At 57.6% G+C, this 19483-nt stretch overlaps 1 protein-coding gene across 2 annotated transcripts in view; it reads left to right on the forward strand.

Moving 5' to 3' along the window:
• Positions 1-19483, forward strand: part of SCUBE1 (signal peptide, CUB domain and EGF like domain containing 1) — a 133761-nt gene that overhangs the window by 34994 nt on the left and 79284 nt on the right. For both annotated transcript variants that reach the window (XM_057556138.1, XM_057556139.1), the window contains exon 4: positions 11501-11635. In XM_057556138.1, the coding sequence (XP_057412121.1) occupies positions 11501-11635 (135 nt within the window). The remainder of the gene's footprint in view (positions 1-11500; positions 11636-19483) is intronic.

Genomic DNA, 19483 nt, shown 5'->3' on the forward strand with positions numbered 1-19483 from the left:
CTGAGTGCCCGTATCTGCCAGGTCAGGGGGGCCAGAGGTTATTTAGATGTGACTGGCACTCTCAGGGAGTTCTGGGCTCTGTGCAGAAGTACTCCCAGAGTGGCATCCTGGGTGTAATTAACACTACACCGAGTACTGGGGTGAGAGCGGGGAGGGATGGGGGCCATCTCACCCTGCCAGCAGTAAGTGAAAGGTCACCAGGTGGGGGCGGAGGTGGGGTGAGGGCAGCAGGGAACAGCAGATGCAAAGCCTAGAGGTGAAAAGCCTCGGTCAGGTAGGAGAGTGGGCGCAGGAGTAGACAGTGGTGTGTGAAATGGTGGCCTGTCAGCAGAGCCACGCGTGCCGATTGCTCTCCGAGTCTGAGATCTGGAGATTTAAACCTGCAAATGTAGGAGTGGCAGGGAATCACCTTTGGCTGCATCTTGGGCACGTCAGGTGCAAGCCTGGTTCCGAGCCCCTCCTTCGACAGCCACCAGGCCCCTACCTGCTACTCCAGCTTCACCAAACCCGTGCAGGCGTGTGCATACACACACACGCACACACCCGGCAGGCACCCCACGCCCAAACACACCTCTCCCTGCGCTGGTCCTCGTGCAGTTTTGGGAGAGGCTCTCCTGCCTCTCAGTTTGGCTCCCGATCCCTGGTCTTACCTGGTCTTACCACTTCTCTCCCCCTGGTCGGGCAGCTCCCTGAGGGCAGGCCTTGACCTCATGCTCACTGCCTATTCCCTGCCTTGTTGAGTGAGTGCATGAATGGACAAACACACGTGGCTAATCCCAGTTCTCTCGGGGAAGACGTGGGCATAAGAAAGATGACTTCAGATGAGACGACTGTTCGTGCAGATACGCTCTAAGGCGGGAAATCAGCAAACCGTGTGCAGAGTCACAGGGGTCTAACGGGGAATGATGAGAAGTAAAAAAGCTTGTGGTCTTTGCCCCGGGATTCTACTTCTGGGAATCCATCTGGAGGAAGAATCCCTAAAATAAAAAGGGCTACAGCTACCCAGACGTGTCCCTCACAGGGGAGTTTACTACTGGGGTGGAAGAGAGACAGCGCAGCGAGGTGGGAGGGCGGTCCCTTACGGCCTGGACAGCGGCAGGTGAGAAGGGCGGCCAGGACTGAGCCCCAGCGTGACAAGGGCACTAACTCAGCTTTCAGTGAAGAAGGGTGGGACGGTCACGTACAGAGTGATTTGTTACCACTAGCAGAAACTCAGCACGTGAAAAAAGGCCGAAATAAAATAGATGCTCATGATTGGGGTTGTAGCTAGAGTGTAAATTTGTTGATCTTTTTTCTTCCGCTGTTTTTCAAAATTCCTTGTAAATTCAAATTTTGGAATAATAAAAGTCTTATTGGACAAGTGATAGGGACCCATGCTAAGTTCTCGAGGGTAGGAATGCTATGGAAAGGTCGTGCCACAGCCTGGGCTGGAAAGGGGTGGGGTAGGGTGGGGCTAGCCACGGGGAGACACACAGGGTCCTTCCGGGGCTTTAGCCAAGCCCGGTGCTGCCGTTTCTACAAAGCTCCCTGGTGCCCACGTCAGCCTCCACCTCTGCCCTCTTCCAGCCCCTCTGCCTGCTACTTTCTTAAACGTGTCAACTCTATTGGCATAAAATCATTTCGCAGTCTTGTTGTGGCTGCGTGACCCACCCAGTGCCTGGCAATGAGGGGCTGCTGAGCGTGGGACGGAAGAGGCCGCGTCGCAGACAGCCAAGTGAAGGAGCCATGGCAGGCTGGGGCGGGAGCCCTCCCACTCACAGAGAACTCCCAGAGCCACTAGTGGAGGCCCCTGGCGGGAACGAGGACGGGAACAGGCTTCCAGGAAGCACCCACAGTAGCCTGGTAAGTGGAAAGGCCCAGATTTTATACTCAACAGCTTTGGAAGGTGGAAGAAAATGCTGAGTTTAATTGGGAAGATTTGATGCTTGAAGGTATTCAGAATTCCAGGCAGTGCCAGTGGTGAGAAATTTATGCTGGAAGCAAGGCATTTGACCTGGCCAGAGTCAGGCGTGGCGGACCAGCCAGAGGACCTGTGTCCATCAGGGCGGCATGGGGAGCTCCTGGGCCCATCCTGATTCTGTGGCGTTCTTCCCAAGGCAGTGGGACCCCCCCTGCCTGCCCCATCCACAAGCCCGCGGAGGTAATCACAGCCAGCTGGGCCTGTTTCGTTTCTGAGGATGTTGACTGAGAACCCTGTCAGAGCATTTCCCCTTCTTTTCTCAGAGCTTCTTGCTTTGGTTCCAGGGTTTGGTTGGTTGGTTGGCTTTTGTCCCCTTCCCTCTTTCCAGTCCTCCATTCTTATCCCCATCAAAAGAAATTTCTAAAAGCTCCAGCGCCTCCCGTAGATGTCCAACCAGGATCACGTTCACAGCTGCGCTGTGAGGGCCCGAGGGCGGGCGGACAGAAGCGTCCAGTTCCCATGCTGGCTCTGTCACCACGCATTGGTGACCGGGGGCAGGCCGCTCACTGCTTGGCGCTCCTGGTTATAACACCGCTGCTACTGCCCCGGGCTGAGGCCAAATGGGACACTGTAACGAGAGTGCCTGCACAGAGCAGGGGCTCCAGGAGCAGGGCTTCCCTTCCGTCTCCTGCAGCCTCCTCTCCTGCCCATGCTAGAGAGATTAAAGGAAGAGCTGGTCTTGCCATAGGTGGCATAGACAAAGGGCAATGAAGTGTCATTCAACAGGGCATTCCGCTGTCTTCAAACCCCTACCCCCTCCACCCGCTCCTGAAGCCCTACCCAGTCAGAGCGGCTTTTCTTCAGCTGAAGACTTTGGTCCTCATACTGGTGAAAGCACCCACAAAGCAGGAAGACACTTCGGGCTGTGCTGACCTGCCAAGAGCCCCACATGGCTCCGTTCGTTCACTGAGCACCAAAGCTCACGGGCTGGCAGCATTTGAGGGCATCTGCTCCCGCTCCATCCTGATCCCGCCACAAGCTGCCCACAGGCGGGGCTGTGCTCTCCGCCACGATGGGGCTTTACTGCCGGGCGAGGCCGAGGCAGGCAGGCAGCTGAGCACAGCTCTTCTCCCACCAGCCCTCACTCTGCGCCCCGAGGACCCACCAGCCAGCACTCACTCCCGTCACTCATCTAGAGCTGCCTCACTGGGCAGCCCCTCCAGGGCCACACAGCCCATCCCTGATGGGACAGGCCTGCAGCCAGGGCCTCGGGGCCAGAGCTGCCTCTCCCCACCAGTTCTCAGTCAGTCGCTCGGTCCGCAGACGTGGGTCATGTGCCCCGTGCACTGTTTAACACCCTGAGATGCAGCCTCACGCAAGATGCCCCTGTTCTCAAAGACTCTGTATCCTCCGGGGAGACAGAGGAACAGGCACAAAGCAGACACCAGTGCGTGGACGTACCGGATGACTACCAGGGGTTTTGGCTGAAGCGACTGCGGGTTGGGCTGCCGTTTGCTTAGGTGGAGAAGGCTGAGGGTGGGACCGGGCTGTGCTTTGTTCTCCTCCGTTTTTTGTTGTGGGAAGTGGAGTTAGGAGTTCGCCATGGGCCGTGTTCGGTTTGTCCTGCCTGTTGGACATCCAGGTACATACAGGGGCTGATCTCTGAGTCTGGAGGATGGTGGAGCAGGCAGGCCTAGAGGTTTGGGCAGTGTTGGCACGTTAAGTGGCTGGAAAAGCCATGGGACAGGGTGACATCTTCCAGGAACGGAGCCCAAGAGGAGCCCGGGCCTTATGGATACGGCCCCCATAGGTGCACTGACATCCTGGGGCCTGGTGCCGCCCAAGGCTCCTTTAAAGGAGGGATTGTCCATGAAATCGGAAAAAGTGATCCCATAAGGGTCTAGTATCGAGGATTATATATCTTATATAGAACTCTTACAACTCAACAGTAAAAAGGCAAACAACCCACTTTAAAAGTGGGCAGAAGATTTGAATAGGCATCTCTCCACTGTTAAGCAGCTGATAGGCCTGTTCCCCCAAGAAGGGCGAACCAGGCGGTGAGCAGGCCAGAACCTACGTCAGGAGGGAGCAATTCCAGGAGCTGAGGCTGCTCCGCTGGGAGACCGGAAGGCCGAGGCAAGACTGACCTGCTATATAAATAAATAAACAAAATAAAATTCAAAAAAAAAAGACTGAGCGCTCCCTTCGGATGCACTTTGTTGTCGGTTTTCCAACTTGGGGGGGACTTTGCCATCCCCCAGAGGGTGTTCCCTCCTGTGACCCCTGGAGCACTTGTGCTGGCTTCGTTCAGCAGTTGTTAACGTGTATTGCTGGCCTGTGTGAGCCAGACACTGTGCTAAGTGCTCTACCTCCATTATTTTCTTAATTCCCAAAACAACTCCAGATACTATTATCCCTGTTTTATAGAGAAGGAAACCAAGGCCCAAAATGGTTGAGCACCATGCCGAAGGTCACACAGCAAGTTACTTACTGAATCTTGTACCCCAGCTGGTGTGACCTGGGGGCCAAGAACCAGGACCCATAGGTAGTGGTCACAGGGGGACACCATGTAGATTATTATAAGGTGGAGCAGTCATCAGCTGGAGTTAGGCAGCAAACTCCTGGTCCTTAGATGTTCACTGCTGCTCAGCCATCACTGGGAGACCACAGGCAGCAGCTGGGATTGAAGGTGAGGCCCAGATGAGGGACGCAGTGACCAGACCCTGAAGGCCAGCAGCCTCAACAGAGCTCTGGCCTGCCCTGGGCTGGCTCCTTGGGTCTGGGTGTGAGCAATGGGCTTGCTGGTCTGGAAAGCTGACCCCACCAGTTATGTGCCTCATCTCCCAGCGCTGAGCTTGGACTCAGGCCCAACCCAAGGGGCTCGGCGTCAGAGCAGGGCTACAACGGGAGACCCTGTGTCTCCCACACACAGCCGACCTGCTGGGGAGCCAGGAGCCCCAGAGAAGGCCCCAGCTGATGCCCAGACCGGGAGGTAGGCGGGTCCCAGGAGACTCAAGTCACACCTCCTGCCTGCTGTGCCAGCACCTCTGACAGCTCAGGGAGTGTCCTGGATCTGGCAGAACCCAGGCCCCAAAGCTCTAAGACCCATGTGTATTTTACCCGAAATCTAATCCATCTGGTTCTCATTTATTTACACTTAACTCATCAAATGCAATTTTGCAAGAGCCGCTCGATAGCCAAGAGGACTTTCTGCCTAAGCCTCCCCTCTGAAAGGAGCCTCAGAAGGGGGAGGGCTGGGGCCTCCGCCCTCGGGGACCAGGAGGGCGTTCTCAGGGTTGGAGGTTGAGTTTGGTTTCTGAGATGGGCCAGTGCCTCCGCCTCTGTTCCCGGACCCTTGTTGGGAGCTGGGGTGCTGAGGCCGGGCACAGGGCCTGACACACAGTAGGCTCTTGGCAGCCAGGAGAACATGGGTGGGGTTCAGGCAGAACATAGAGTCTCTGTTTCAAATTGTGAGGCGTTCATGGGAAGCACAAAGCAACCAAAGCTGGATCCAGAAGTAATTTTTAGTTATTATAAATAGCTGCAAACCTGGATTCTGGGTCCAAAATAGGACAGACAGTCAGCTATTAATAAAAACAAACACCGGCACCTTGGGCCAAGAAGCAAACCTCCTGGGCAAACCACAGGCCTGCCTGCAGAGGACTTTCAGGAGCAGGTCAACCTGCAGCCCGTTGGTGCCAGCTCTGGAATGCCTTCTTGCTGGAAAACAACCGCGTCCGTCACCACACACGGGCCCATCCCAGATAGGACCCTTCAGCAGCTGGCGGGAGTGGAGGCAGCCTTCTCCCCGTGAGTGGTGGGCACACTGAACAGAAGTGGGCAGAAATCACAGCTGAGGTCTGTCTCTCCCGACCCCGGCGCCCGTACCTGTGCTCATGCAGGGCAGAGTGAGGCGGGGGCACCTGACCCCAGACCCCTTGTTTGGACTTGATCTTTGGTGCTGGGGTGCTGTGTCTTGTTCCGACTAGAGTCGTCACAGTGGGCCCTGGGATTGCGAGGGAGAGACGAGAGGCCGGGCGATCCAGGAGGAGCGTGTGGACGCCTGTAGGGAGAGGCTGAGGCCCAAGGCAAGGCTGTGCCCTGGGAGTAGAGGCAGGACAGACGGGCAGGGCGAAGAGGGAGAGTCACCAGGCTTGGTGACTGCTTGGGTGTGGGGCAAGCCCTGGAGGGAGGGGGCTTCTCGGGCCAGGGTGGCTGGGAGGGGGCGGGCAGAGCCAGAGCGAGGCCCCTCTTTGGCCCTCCTGGGCGGCCTTGTCCCCCTCCCTCCCTCCCACCTTCCGTGTCCTCACTGTGCACCCGGCGTGGGGCCTCGGGCCGGGGAGCGGCCTCCGAGGAGCCCAGGCCATATGTCTTTACCCCAGACCGCACGGGACGATCTGTTTCAGAGGGTGTCCCCAGCGCCACCAGCTGGGGCCCCCAAGGCAAGGACTGGCTGCCATTCAGCTTCCTCCCCCTGCCAGCACCCTGTCCTGCCACCCACACCCCGACCCAGAAGAGCGGGAGCTCCAGCAGTTCCGGACGCAGCTGAAGACACGTCTGTGGGAGACGTGGGAGGGAGAACGTTCTCCCGGGGAGGCTGCGGGCCGGGACCTTCCCAGAGGGTGACCTGGCTGGACCAGGCAGCCCACGGTGAGCTCTGTGCCAGACCCTCACAGCGCTGGAGCCTTTGGGGTCCTTTCTCCACACTCTGTCCTTCAGCTCTTCTGCTGCCCATTAGAAGGGTTTCCCGAGAGGAGCCTCCTAGAGTCCGCCCCAGAACCCGCGGGGCCTCCGCTCCGCTCTGTAGCCAAGTCCCTGTGCCGAGGAGCTCCCTGCCTTCTGGGAACATTCAGCTGTGGTCATAAATAATGACGAAGCACCACGAGCTGCCAGCAGGATTCAGAGGTGGGGCGCTCCCCCCGTCCCGTCCCGCTCGGAGCTCGCTCAGGGATCATGGATCGCGGATCAGAAACAGGCTTGGCCTCCACCCGAGGCCTCGGCGGTTGGTGACACTCTGGCTTGTTGTCTTCCCCAGGGACTGTCCCCTCTGCCAGCAGGACCGGCGGGAACAGGGGCCAGGAGGGCCCAGACAGGGCTGGCTTTGCGAGAGCCCTGGTGGAATCTTCTTGAGGAGGGGTGTGCCGGCCACAAAGCTTCCAGAACTCCCCTCCTGCCCACGTAGTCGCAGGCCCTTCCCCACCTATGCCCCGCTCTGCACCTTGCACGAGACTTTGCTTCCACAACTCTCACTCCTCGCCCTCCAGCCTCAGGTCACAGACCTCTCCACCCTCGGCTCCCATCACTTCCTCCACAAAGCCTCCGCCTCCATGCTCGGGTCCCACACGCCGGCGGCTCGCCGAGCAGGGGCTTAACCAGTGGTATTCACTTCGGGGAGTGGAGCACACAGCAGGTGCCCAGTGTCTGCGGAGGGAGTGAGCAAAAGTGCTTCCAGTGGATTTCAAAGGCAAGAAGCACTTCTGTCTGGACGAGGAGGGAGAGGGCGTCCCAGGAAGAGGCGCACGTGTGCGCGTGAAGGCATGTGTGACTGACGGGGGGGTTTCAGAGAACAGCGGGTGTCGGTGGGGCAACCGGAGACGTGGGCAGGCTATGGAGAGCCGTGAATGAGCCCCTCGGCCTGCCCAGGAGGAACCGCGATGGCGCCCTGCTCCAGGGGACTGGCCTTGTATGGTAGAGCTCCCTGTCACTGGTGTGTGCAGCGCACGTGCGCCCTTCGGTTTATCCTGCTCACTCCTGAGCACACACTCAGCCCGACCCTCTGCTGGGCGCAGGGACGTGCAGGAGACTCTAGGCTGACAACAGCCCGGAGCAGAGACGGGATGGCCAAGCCCGAGGTCCGGGGCAGAGGAAGAAAGTTGTGAACAAAGGTCTGCTTGGTCTGGGAGCCAGGGGTCAGCAAATTCTGCCCGGCACCAGGAAGACTTGGAGAGGAGGGAGCTCTTGCCCTGGGTTTTAGAGACATGAGCACGTGGGCCGGGGGAGGATTGTGAGCACAGGTGCCCAGGGAACTTACACTCTCGCCTCTGCGATTGGGCTCGAAGCATCCTCACTGAGAGAAGCCAAGTCATGGAAGAGTAGAGTAAGGGCTTTGGATCCGGACTCACTGGGCTTCCTATCCCCCTCCACCGGTCTAGAGCACTGGGCAAGTCTCTTCCCCTCTCAGCTTCTCATGTGAGAATCGGCTTGATAAGAATAATGCTCCCAGGGTGGGGCTGTTGTGCAGATGTATTAAGACAGTGCCTGAGCCCCGCAGCCGGGCCCTGGCCAGCAGTGAGGGCTATTGTTTATGATAACGAGGCTGCCAGCCCCACCCAGTCAACGTGGATACTCATGTAGGAGGTGGGGGCTCCCACATAGGGGCCCAGCAGTGCGTGGAGCCGTCAGTTCCCCAGGAGAGAAGGAAGAGGACCGCGTGTATCTCAAGCACTCCAGGAGGGCTTCCTGGAGGACACAGTCTGAGTCCTTCCTGTGGACGAGACCTGGGCACCCGCCACGGGCCAGAGGCCGGGGGCGGAACTCAGGTTGCCCGACTCCCAGGTGTAGGCTCTCTCCTTGCCAGGGGGCACCTCGTATAACAGAATGTGCCAAGTCCGTGGGGACCAAGGAGCAGTGTGCACCGGGCTTGCCCCGGTCAGGAGGGCCAAGGAGCGAATTGTTTCCCACAGCGCCTGCTGGGCCTGCCCCGGGCCTCCAGGGGAACCCAGTCTGTCCTAGGCCGGCGGGCAGGCATCTCAAGGACCCAGCGGCTTCCGTTGGTACCATTCAGACCTCACCGTGGGTCCCATTTGGAGGGCTGGGGACACAGGGGTGGGAGGGGTATGAGGCGGGCCTTAGGCCCTTCAGCCAGTCTCTAGGGAGGTTGGTGATGACTACAGGCTACCCAAAGGACTTCTGAGACTGTGATTTCCTGCCCAGCCTGGGGGAGGCCTGTGTTTGGGCCGCAGTGGAAAAAGGGCACAAAGCGGGCAGCCCCCTCTTCCCTCCCGCTTAATCTTGGGGCTTTATCATTTGGGAGCGGGGTGGGGGGGGGGGCGCGGAAAAGAATGTTTACATGGCTTCGCATTTGTTTCAGATTATTCATCAGTGTTGGAGAGTCATTGTTCCCCGCTAGTGTAAACAGCGGCAAGGCCCAGCCACCCTGCCAGCCCTCTGAGGCTTTGTAGATGTGTGATGTCAGTGCCCTCTGGTTCCTGGCGTCCAGTGAGGTGACGGGGTGGGGCCAGGTCAGATGGGTGGCACTCGGGAGTTCACTGACGATGGGGTGGAAGTAGTGTTTCCACACTATGAATTCAGTATTTGAGGGCCTGTATCTGTTGTTTGTTTTACCAATTGAACCTTTGCGAGGGCTGGGGAAGCCGAGGTACAGAGCAAAGAATCTGAGGGCCATGGGAAGAACCTCAGAGAGTGTGACTTAAAGGAGGTCTGCACGGAGTCCCAGGAGCAGCTCCCCGTGTTCAAGTCTCATCGTCATGTGTGTGCCGGCACGTGGGCATCGGAGCCTCTGGCGGGTGTTATTGGGACAGAAACGGGACTGAGCCGGTACGCTGGGACTCTCCTTAGTTACTCATGCAGGCTGGCTCCAGCTTCGTGTTTGCAGATACTTTCAAGGGGACACCCAGCTTGAGTTCGTTTCAGGAGCAGCTGGTTCTTCATCACCTTAGTCTGAACGCACTTGCTGGTGTGGCCAGCTTAGCAGGGGCTCCCAAGGCACATGCTCAGGAGCTGGACAGCGGGTTTGAGTCCTGCCTTTGCTCCAAGCAGCTCTGTGACTTCGCCCAAGTTACTTCACCTTCTGTGCCTCAGTGTCCTCATCTGTAAAATGGAGTCGGTAACACAACCGATCACTCAGTGTTGCCGCAAGGACTGAGCGTGTGGGTGGAGTGAGGCCCCGTGCCTGACACACGACGAGCACTCCTGGAAGGTTACCTTTATGTTGTTACTAATAGGATGAACAGGACACAGTGCCTGGCTCAGAGCTGTTCATGGGCTAGTGCAGGCGGGGGCAGACCCCCAGAGGCAGACACCGCTCGGGTGTGGAGGGGAGGTGCCCCCAGCAAAGGTGACCCTGGCACTGGGCCTTTAGGGAGCCATCAGTAAGACTCGTTGAGTGTGGAAAGGTCTTCAGAAAAATCCCTCTCTATCCTTCCCAGCTTCCCCCGGAACCCCCCGTCAGTCTCCTCTCAGCAAGAGCCACCTTTACCGTTTTAGCTCTAATTGTTGGTGGCTTTTATAGTTCAGAGCTCTCCCTCCCCCCTGGCTGCCACACGGCTGACATTTGAGCTTGCGGGAGAATAATGACCTGCCTCGCCGTCAGCCTCAAAGGCAGCAGCGTGGTCTCATGGGTGGGGAAGTGGTCCGTTGTCCCTGAGCCGAAGTAGGACCCAGCTGACATAGCGCCAGCACTGAGTCCTCCCCCGGTTCAGTGCAGGTCAGTCTGCCTGAGTCTGTACCTTTTCACATCCTTTTGGTGCCAGTACTAAAAGATGGCTGTGTTAAAAAGAACTGTTTAAAAAGTTCAGTGCCAAAGCTAGTGAGTGTGTGTGTGTGTGTGTGTGTGTGTGTGCACGCCCGTGTGTTGGGGGTCGTGGGATGGGCTCAGAGCAGCCAGTAGCTCACGTTGCCTTTGTGGTTTCATATATTTGCCTATTAAAATGACAATACAGACACGGCACATTAAGGTTTAAGAAGCCGTTCTTTCATTAAACAAGCTGACAGTGTAGGGGGTTATGACTTGGGTAATTGAAACATGCTGTTCTGTTCAAGACCAGAACTTCATAAAGACTCCTTTCAGCCAATAGCACCCTTTGTGCCAGCAGCCTCTGGTCAAAAATGAGTGTCGGCCCTGAGGTCTGTCTCTCCCGGAGAGTGGGAAAGACCGCTCGGCAGCTTTCCGTAGCAGTCCTGGCAGCCAGAGGTCAGGGCCTTTTAAAAACCTCCCCTTCTCGGGGCTTTTGAAATCAATTTTCGAGGCAGAAAGCAGGCTGCCCTGGCCTCCAGCCTCTCCCTTGCTGCAGGGTCTGTGCTGCTGATTGCAAATCTGAGGTGTGATTGAAGAAAGGGGATGGTGGGATTTGGTTGGCGAGGCTCTTCGAGTCGGGGGTAGACGGTGCTAGTTGCAGGTCTTCCTGGAGAGGGAGGGTTAGGTGACATCAGTGAGAGCCCAGGTTTGGGAGGCGGACCACCAGGCTTGAATCCTGCCTCTGTGGGACCTTGGATAAGTAACTTGGCCTCTCTGTACCTCAGTTTACTCATCTGTAAAATAGGCCCAGACCTAGATCTGATGTATAGGGTTTCTGTGAGCATTAAAGGTGTTAATGCAGGTAAGATGCTTGGAGTAGTGGTGGCCACACAGGAAAGCCAGGGCCAGCTAGCATTCCAGCCATCATGAGTGTCTACCTCTGTGGAGTAACTCCATGAAGTACTGTTGGAGGGTACCACCGTGGGGTACCACCAAGCGGTACCTCCGTGGTATCACTCTGCAGCCAGGGGAACTGATGGCATCCGTGTCCTTCCAGGTGGCCACGCCTCACTTCCAGCTCCAGGTGTGATCTCTCTTGCCCCCTTCTCTTCCTTCTCTCACAGATGTGGACGAGTGTCAGGACAACAATGGTGGCTGCCAGCAGATCTGTGTCAATGCCATGGGCAGCTACGAGTGTCAGTGCCACAGCGGCTTCTTCCTCAGCGATAACCAGCACACCTGCATCCACCGCTCCAGTGGTGAGTACTGGCTCCTGCTGCCCAGTCACGCCCCCTCCCCTGTGGGAACAGGTGGCCGCTGGGAACCCCCTCTCGCATCTTGATTCTCGGGGCCTCAGGGTCAAGGCAGGGAACTTTGGTGGTGGCCCGAATGGCTGTTTTGTGCTTCTGGTGTCGGTTCTGCAGGGACACGTCCCAGCTCCCGCCCTCTGCCCCTACAGCAGGGCTGTCGGTGTTTCTGGTGTTTTTATATGGGGTCGAGACGGGGCCACAGATGGGCAGATGTGTCCAGAGAAGCTACTTCCCGTTCTGGGCTGGGGGCTGGATGTGGCTAGGAAGAGTGGGGCCCCATTCTCGACGGTCCCCTTTCCCTGAGGTGGGGCTCGAGGTCTGACCGGGCCGAGGGCTCGTTTCTCAGTCTCTTGCGTGTTCACTGGGTCACCAGCCAGCAGAGGGTCCTTGTGGTCAGGAGCCGGCTGCTCTCCGAGGCCAGGTGGGATGGCAGGCCGGCTCGGGGCAGTGCAGAGGGTCAGAGGGGGGAGACTGCAGCCAGCCGGAGTGCCCGGGGAGCCTGGGCACAGCCCCAGGCTGGGACAGAGCCTGGCCTCCAGCTGAGCCCAGCAAGTGAAGGTCCTCGGCGTCAGGGCAGTGGTGGTCGGTTTGGGCCCAAAGCAGCAGGGCTGTGAAATGGGACCGCTGGCCAGAAGCCGGGACCCACGCGGCTTCCAGGCAGAGCGAGCAGCCTTTTGGAAGGCAGGGAGGCACTTCTTGGCTAAGGTAATGGCGCGGCCCAGAGTCTCAAGGCGGGCTGTGCGCTGCAGCCGAGCGGCTGTGCCCTCCTGCGGCCTGGCTGTGCTGTGCCTTCCAGAGAGCAGACGCGGAAGCAGGACCAGGCAGCCCCATGTTCCAGCCTCAGCCCCTCGCCGATCGCTGACCCTAGACCAGGAGGAGGTGCTGGAGGGGCCCTGTAGGGCCTCATCTCTGGTCTGTGGCATGGTTCACACTGAAAGGCGGGGACTAAAAAGGGCGGGCGCTGGGTTCCGGGTCCGACAGGGTGTGAATCCAGCTCTGCCGCTCCCTAGCTGGGAGCCCTTCCTCAGGCGGCTCTGCAGCTCCGAACCTCAACTTCCTCATCTGCAAAATGGGGCCGTGGTGTTGACCCGGCAGGGTCTTTGGAGGATAGGACCAGATCCTGGGAGTAAAGTGCCGGCGTGCACTAAAGCTAACAGAGGCTGTGAGGTGAGACTTGGGGGCCCTGGGCAGGATCTTTATTTGAAAACAGTTCCTGAGATAGAAAAGCAAAAAACATTTAAGAAGTACAAAACCCAGGGTAATTAAGCAGAACTACTCTGCTGGACTCCTTAGAATTCTTAGTGTTTGTTTAGGCAGTTTCCTCAAAGACAAGACAGCCCGATAATCCCCATCCCTGCCGGGTCCCCAGAAGGACGGAAAGGCCGAGCTCCGAGGTCCCTGGACACCTGCTCCAGGCACGTTGTCCAGACGTCCACGGCACTGTAGAAGACCTCCCAGCTGTGGGGCTGTGGAGTCGAGCTGCCCAAAGCGAGGACCCTGGCTCCACACTGAGTTTTATAAAAAGCAGATTTATGAGGAAGAGAGTGAGTGTTGGGGGTGGGACAGGAGTCCTGCTTTCATCGAGGAGAGGGGTTTACCGGGCGGCGGCTGCTCTGAGCGAGCTGTAAAGTCCCCGAAGCCAGGGGGGCTGGAGCCCCTGTTAGCTGGGCTGTGTGTGCCTTGTTCCTTTGAAGAGCAGCTTTCCCGCGAGCAGGGCTCCAGGTGAAGCTGTGCCCCCGGTTGAAAGGAGGCTGAGCAGGAAGGGGGAAACAGCACGATGCAAGACGGCGGCCTGGTCCTGTTTGGAACCAGGTCCTGGTTTGGCCTGTGAGCATTGGTTGTACTAAGGATGTTACAAAGCAAACCTCGGCATCAGCCGGCGGTGGGGGGCACGAGGATGGGGGGGGACAGCGACAGTGGCTGCTGCGAGGTCACACGCTTACTCTGAGCTGGACCCTCACAGCAGCCTGGTGAGGCCAGGGTATTATGACCCCGCGACAGGTGAGGAAGCTTAAGCCCAGTCAAGTTAGGGGACCTGCCCGAGGTCATACCTTAGGGACATAGCAGTCGGGATTCCAGCCCAGGTCACTAGCTGTGGCATGATGAGGCTGGTAAGGAAAGAAACCAGGTGGAGGAATAGACAGAAATAGGCAGGCACTGAAGGCCTCTCTGAGGAAGCCACATGTGAGCTGAAATGGAACAAGGGGGGAGAGCCACTGTGAGGCCAGGCGGGGTGTGTGTAAAGGCCCCGAGGTGGGAACGGACCAGACTCCCGGGAAACGCAGAATGAAGGGCGGGATGGTGGGCACGGTGACCCCAGGGTGAGGGGAGCTTGGCAGGGGCCAGCCCCTGAGGCTGGTGGAACGTGGGCGGGAGTTTGGATTTCGTGCAGGGAGCAGCCGTGGGAAGCTGGGTAAGCAGAGGCGGGGAAATGATGCTGAGGGGAAGGGCGGGGGGGACTTCTAGGGAAACCAGATGCTTCAGGGGCTGGGCCTCAAATTAATCGTGCAGTGGAGCCTGGAGTCTACGTGCCTCACCCCACCCAAAGGCCTGGGTGGCCAGATCTGGATTTATAGGTGAAGCCAGGAATCTAGATGTAACCAGAATACAGATTTGGGGGACTAACCCCAATCTACATTAACTGACATATTGGTTAAAGAAGTCCCTTTTCTCATTAGGACTTTTGTGTCAGTCTCTTAAGTTTTAAATCTGGGCAATGAATCAATCTAAAAAACAGGAGACGGCGTCTTGGATACCTGCTGAAGGTCAAGCGGCAGCATTTCCAGGGTTCCCGAAGGCTCTGTGGAAGGTCCGAAGAGGACAGGACAAGTGCACAGGGCGTTGGCCAACCGCTCAGTAGTGCCTGTGGGTGGGGACGGGCCTGGGTGACTGGACACGCTGCTCCCTCCTGAGCCTCTGTTGGTTGTCATGACGGTTGCTCATCATGATTGTGTGTTAACTTCAGTGACGATTGTTAGAGCTCAAAAGAGCGTGTTCAAGGTGCTGAGACCCAGCTTGTTTTGTACCTAAGTGGCCTCTGTTCCCCAGATCAGATTCCTCATGTCACCTGACTCTTCCTAATGTCTGTCAGCCCCTTGGAGCCTCCCCTGAGCTGGGTTTGATTAGAGGGGACCAGACACATGAGCAGGGTCTGCTCCAGGCTCCTGGCCAAGAAACCAGGCCACGGGGCTCAGCCCTTCTGAGTGGCCCCACCTCCCAGGCGACGGCACAAACCCTGGCCGGAGGCGTGTGCATCTGGCCAGGCTGGGGTTGGGGGTTTTAGGTTCTCAGCCATTCTCACCTCCACGGGTCACGCGGCCTCTGCCGTTACGCCTGCCTCTCTGGGTCTCCTTGTCTGTAAGTTGGGACCAGCAATCCCTCCTAGGCAAGTGAGGGCTCCGTTAGGGGAAATGCTTTGAAGGGGTCAAGTGCAGTGCCCGCCCTAGGAGTGGCAACTCACATGGACAGCTTCTTTAGGCCTTTAGAACTCATGCTTGATCTGGGGACACAGGCTGTTCCTCTCTCCCAGCTCTGGGTGGGAGGGGACCCACAGCTGTTGAGAGCTGTGGCCTGTCTGTCTCTGCTCAGCACTTCTTTGAGCTGGTTCTGGCACCATTACACCCCACACTCACTTCCCACTCAGCCTCTGGTCCGGCAAGCCACAAGTCCCTCCTCCACCCCACAGCCTGGGAGCAGCCGGGCCAGGCCACTCCCAGCCTCCGCTTCCGCATCGTAGTCATGCGCCCAGGGGGCCTCCCCGGTCCCGGAGTAGGCGGTCCACCAAGCAGCTAGCACGTTCGAGCTCCCTCCCTCTCCCATGCCTGCTTTTTTTTTTTTAAAACTTATGTCATATCTATGCTCCAAGAAGGTGTTGACTCCTGGATGAACTTTTCCCTTTCCTTCCAGTGAAGAATTCTTTCTTTCAGTCTGAGCAAAATTGATTTAGGGAGAAGGAGCTCCAAAAGGTCTGACGAGCTGTGTGATGGCAGGTCACTGTTCCATTCATTCATGCGCCAGGTGCTGGCTGGTCCCCAGGATCCCCGTGTGGGCAAAAGCAGGCATGATCCCTGTGAAGCTTTGCATCTAGAAAGGGGATTAAATGTAAATAAGGATCCTAGGAGTTACCTTATAATAATGGGCTGAGAAAACCACTCTGGAGGGAGGGACCTAGGGGCTCTAGTGTGGTCGTCTGAACAGCAGAGACAGTAATGAGAATGGTCTCCTGGCCGGCCTGGTGGAGGATTGCTCTCTCACTGGCACTGATCCTGGGCCACCACTGTTGCCGATGGTAGTGGGTTGGAGATATGTGTGCCCTCTCCCCGATGCAGGAAGCTGTCCTGCATGGCTGGGCTCTGCAGCCTCACCAAGTGCCCACAGTGGTCCAGTCTGTGGTGGTGGTGGAAGGCCCCAGAGTGAGAGGAAGTGTCACATTGTCCCCACAGCTGGAGGAAGCAGGACAGGCTGGCAAGGGCACTTAAGGGGCTGTGCCTGTCAAAGTCCATCCCCGAGGGCCCTTTGGCACAGAGGAGACCTGTCATCTCTGTGTTATGCCATGACTAGGAGCCCAGGTTCCAGGGCCCCACAGCCTAGGCTGGAATCCCAACTCCACCACCTATCATCTGTGTGACCTTGAGCAAGTCACTTAACCTCTCTGTGCCTGGTCTGTAAAATGGGGATAGTCATAGTACCTACTTCATAGAGTTAAAAAGATACTGAAAAGAAAGTTTCAATAAATGTGGGCTCTTACTATTGTTATTTATCACAGATGAGGAAACAGGTCCAGCGAGGGCAGGGCCTCACCCTCGCTGGGCCAGTTTCCCGAGCCAGCAGCAGAGTCAGGGCCTGGGTGCACACTGAGCCAGGCTCTGCTGATGCATGCTGGCTGCTGGCTGAAGCCTGAGTGTCAGCCGAGGGTGAAGAGGCGATCAGGAGTCAGGCCTCATCCTCAAGGAACTCCCTTCCAAGGGGTGAGCCGGTGGCCCTCGCACCTGGGTTTGTCTGTGCTCAGGGCAGGACATGCCCATCAAGACAGCCGTTCATCCAGCACTAGCTCGCTCGCTGCTTGACCCGCCTAGGGCTGCAGAGGTCAGACCAACCCCTGCCCTCCAGGATTGCCCAGCCCCGTCCTCCCTGTGGAGGTTTGAGCAGTGTGCCAGGCCCCTGCTGGGCACGGGCAGTCGGGAACCAAGACATGAAGAGGACACCGGGCCTCTGTCTGTTTCCGGTGCTCCGCGGGCCCGGGGTGCCCCGCCCCACCCTGTCGAGTGCCTGGTGCCCCGCTCAGCCCTGGTGGGAGCGCCCAGCACCGCACAGCCTGTCCTGCGCCGGCCCAGGGAGCACTGCCAGCCCTGCCTCGTCTGTGCTCAGGGGGCTCCTGTCTCCCACCCCCACCGTTGCTGGCCACCGAAGGCAGTTTGCTACCTGCTGCCTGCGTCCCTGCAGCCTGGGAGCTCCCTGTGGGCGGGGGCCGTGTTCCCCACCTCTCTGTGTCCTGTGCTGACATGGGGCCCACGGCAAAGGCCTGAGGGAGGAAGGAGAGTGACGCTCAGTTCTTGGCGGCTCCCCGGGCCCGGACGCTCCACATCCTCGGATTGTGCAGGTAGGTTCCTGGTCAGCACGTGCTAGTGGGCGCTGTGGTGTGCCCAGGCTCTGGACCAAGTGGTAGGGGCCCAGAGGCTCTGAGAGGCCATTGCACAGTTGCCTGCACGCCGAAGCCCTGCTGTGCTGCCTCCTTTCCCGTGCTGGAGGCACTGGGCCACAGGGCAGCTGAGTATCCGTGTCCCTGCAAGGCTGAGGCCCGTGCAGAGCGGATGCCACGCTGGCATTCTCTCAGCAGGGGCGTCACAGGTTTACCTGAGTGCGCTTAATGTTCTATTTAATATCCTTCTGAGCCTGTTTAAATGCACATATAAATATGGGTAGGAAACTGCACTGCCCGCCCACCACCGGCATTCCTGGTGACTCTCAGGGCCGCGTTTTCACACAGCTCAAGATTTGGCATCAAGGGCAATACTGGCTCCAGCCAAAATCAGAGATGGGAGCCAGGAATAGGAAAGCTCGGCGGCTTCTGCATTAAATGATGATGGTGATGGTGAGAGCTGCATGTCCTGGGTGCTTACCACTTGCCAGGCCCTGTGATGAGTGCTCTTCATGCACTAGCATGTTGCATCCTTACAGACTGAGAAACCGAGGCGCGGAGAGGATCGGAGACTTGCCCGAGGATGCAGCCAGTGGCACGGCAGGGCCCCTGCTCTGGCGGGCTGGCCTCTGAGCCTGGGCAGCCTGTGTGGAGGGTTCCGATGAGGCTTGCACCCGCTCCGTGCGGCCGGCCCAGGCGGGGTGAGGCCTGCAAGAAGCAGAGATGCTCCTCAAGTGTGAGCGTCCCAGGTACCAAGTGTGCCTCTTTAAGCGCCAGGAGTTCAAAAACATCTCGTAGTGGAGATTTCCCGAGGTGGCTCACCCAATCCCTTCTCTCTTCAGAGGAACAGCCTAAGTTGGCCCGGCCCCTTTTCCCTACAGTTCACAATTTTTGTTACGAGCTCGGTGACTGAGACAGCCACTCCTCTGAAGGCCAGAGAATGCTTGTTAACGTCTGTCGCTGTGCTGAATGGCCCAGCTTCTGGGCTGGAGGTAACTCTTCTGATACTGCTGTTGTCTGCCGTTCCGCACCCCTGTCTGTAGGGGGTCTTGGTGTGAAGCCAGCAGCCCGGGGTCCACGCGCAGAGGCGGAGACTGTGGGAGCCTGAGGGCTCCTGGCTTCTCAGGAAGGGGCTTGGGCTCTGCCACAGCTGTTTGCTCACAGGAGCCGTTTTCACCTAGTTCCGAGTTTGCAGGTATACTCTGGGACCTCTCTTATTAGAGTTCATCCTTTTGTTTATTAGACCCCTGCGTGAAGTATTTTTAGGATCTGTTCATTTTATCTGTAAGTTTGTACTCAGCTGTAGCTAGAGACCAAACAATAGGGTTTTTGAAACTTTTTATTTTGAAGTAATTGTAGAGTCATAAGGAAATGCAAAAATAGTAAGGCAAGATCCCACATACCCTTCACTCAGTTCCCCCCAACGGTCACGTCTTACATCACTAGAGAACAGTATCGAGTCCAGGAAGTTGGCGTTAATACGGTGTGCGCGTATGGTTCTCGGCCACTTTATTACATGTGGATCTGTGTAACCACCTCAGCAGCCAAGAATTAGCGTTTTAATAATAATTGAATAGCTGAGTACTCGTCCAGGCACATTATGAGCACTTTGCCTGTCTTAACCGGGGGGCTATATAAGTTAATGTTCAAACCAGTACACTTTTGAGAGTGAAAGGAGGCGCTATTAATTGTGACGGGGCAGCAGGTATAAACTGGGACTGTCCCAAGCAAACCAAGGCATATTGTCACCCTAAAATTACCTCATTCATAACCCCTTGAGCCCTACGGGGTAGGTACTATTACTCCCATGTGCAGATGGCAAATAACAGAGGCAGGTAATGCGCCCGGGGTCACGTGGATCCTAGGAGTCGTACCAGGACTGGCACGTAGGCGGTCTGGGTTCAAATCATGCCCAGCTTCTGTGGCTGCCTTCCGGTGTTTAAAGAGACTACAGCTATGCCGTGCTTCACCCCTTCTTTGGTCAGGCGTGGAAACTGGGTCCTAAAGAGAAGAGGGACTTCCTCACGCAGTGTGCTGGTCAACCTGGGTTGGGGCTGTGATGCTCAAATCTGCACCCAGGGTGTGGCGTGGCATGGCATGACGTGGCGTGGCATGGTGTGGCGTGGCGTGGCATGGCATCACGTACTGGGTGGTCAGTT

This window comes from Balaenoptera acutorostrata, chromosome 11, assembly GCF_949987535.1.
Source record: "Balaenoptera acutorostrata chromosome 11, mBalAcu1.1, whole genome shotgun sequence".
NCBI lineage: Eukaryota > Metazoa > Chordata > Mammalia > Artiodactyla > Balaenopteridae > Balaenoptera > Balaenoptera acutorostrata.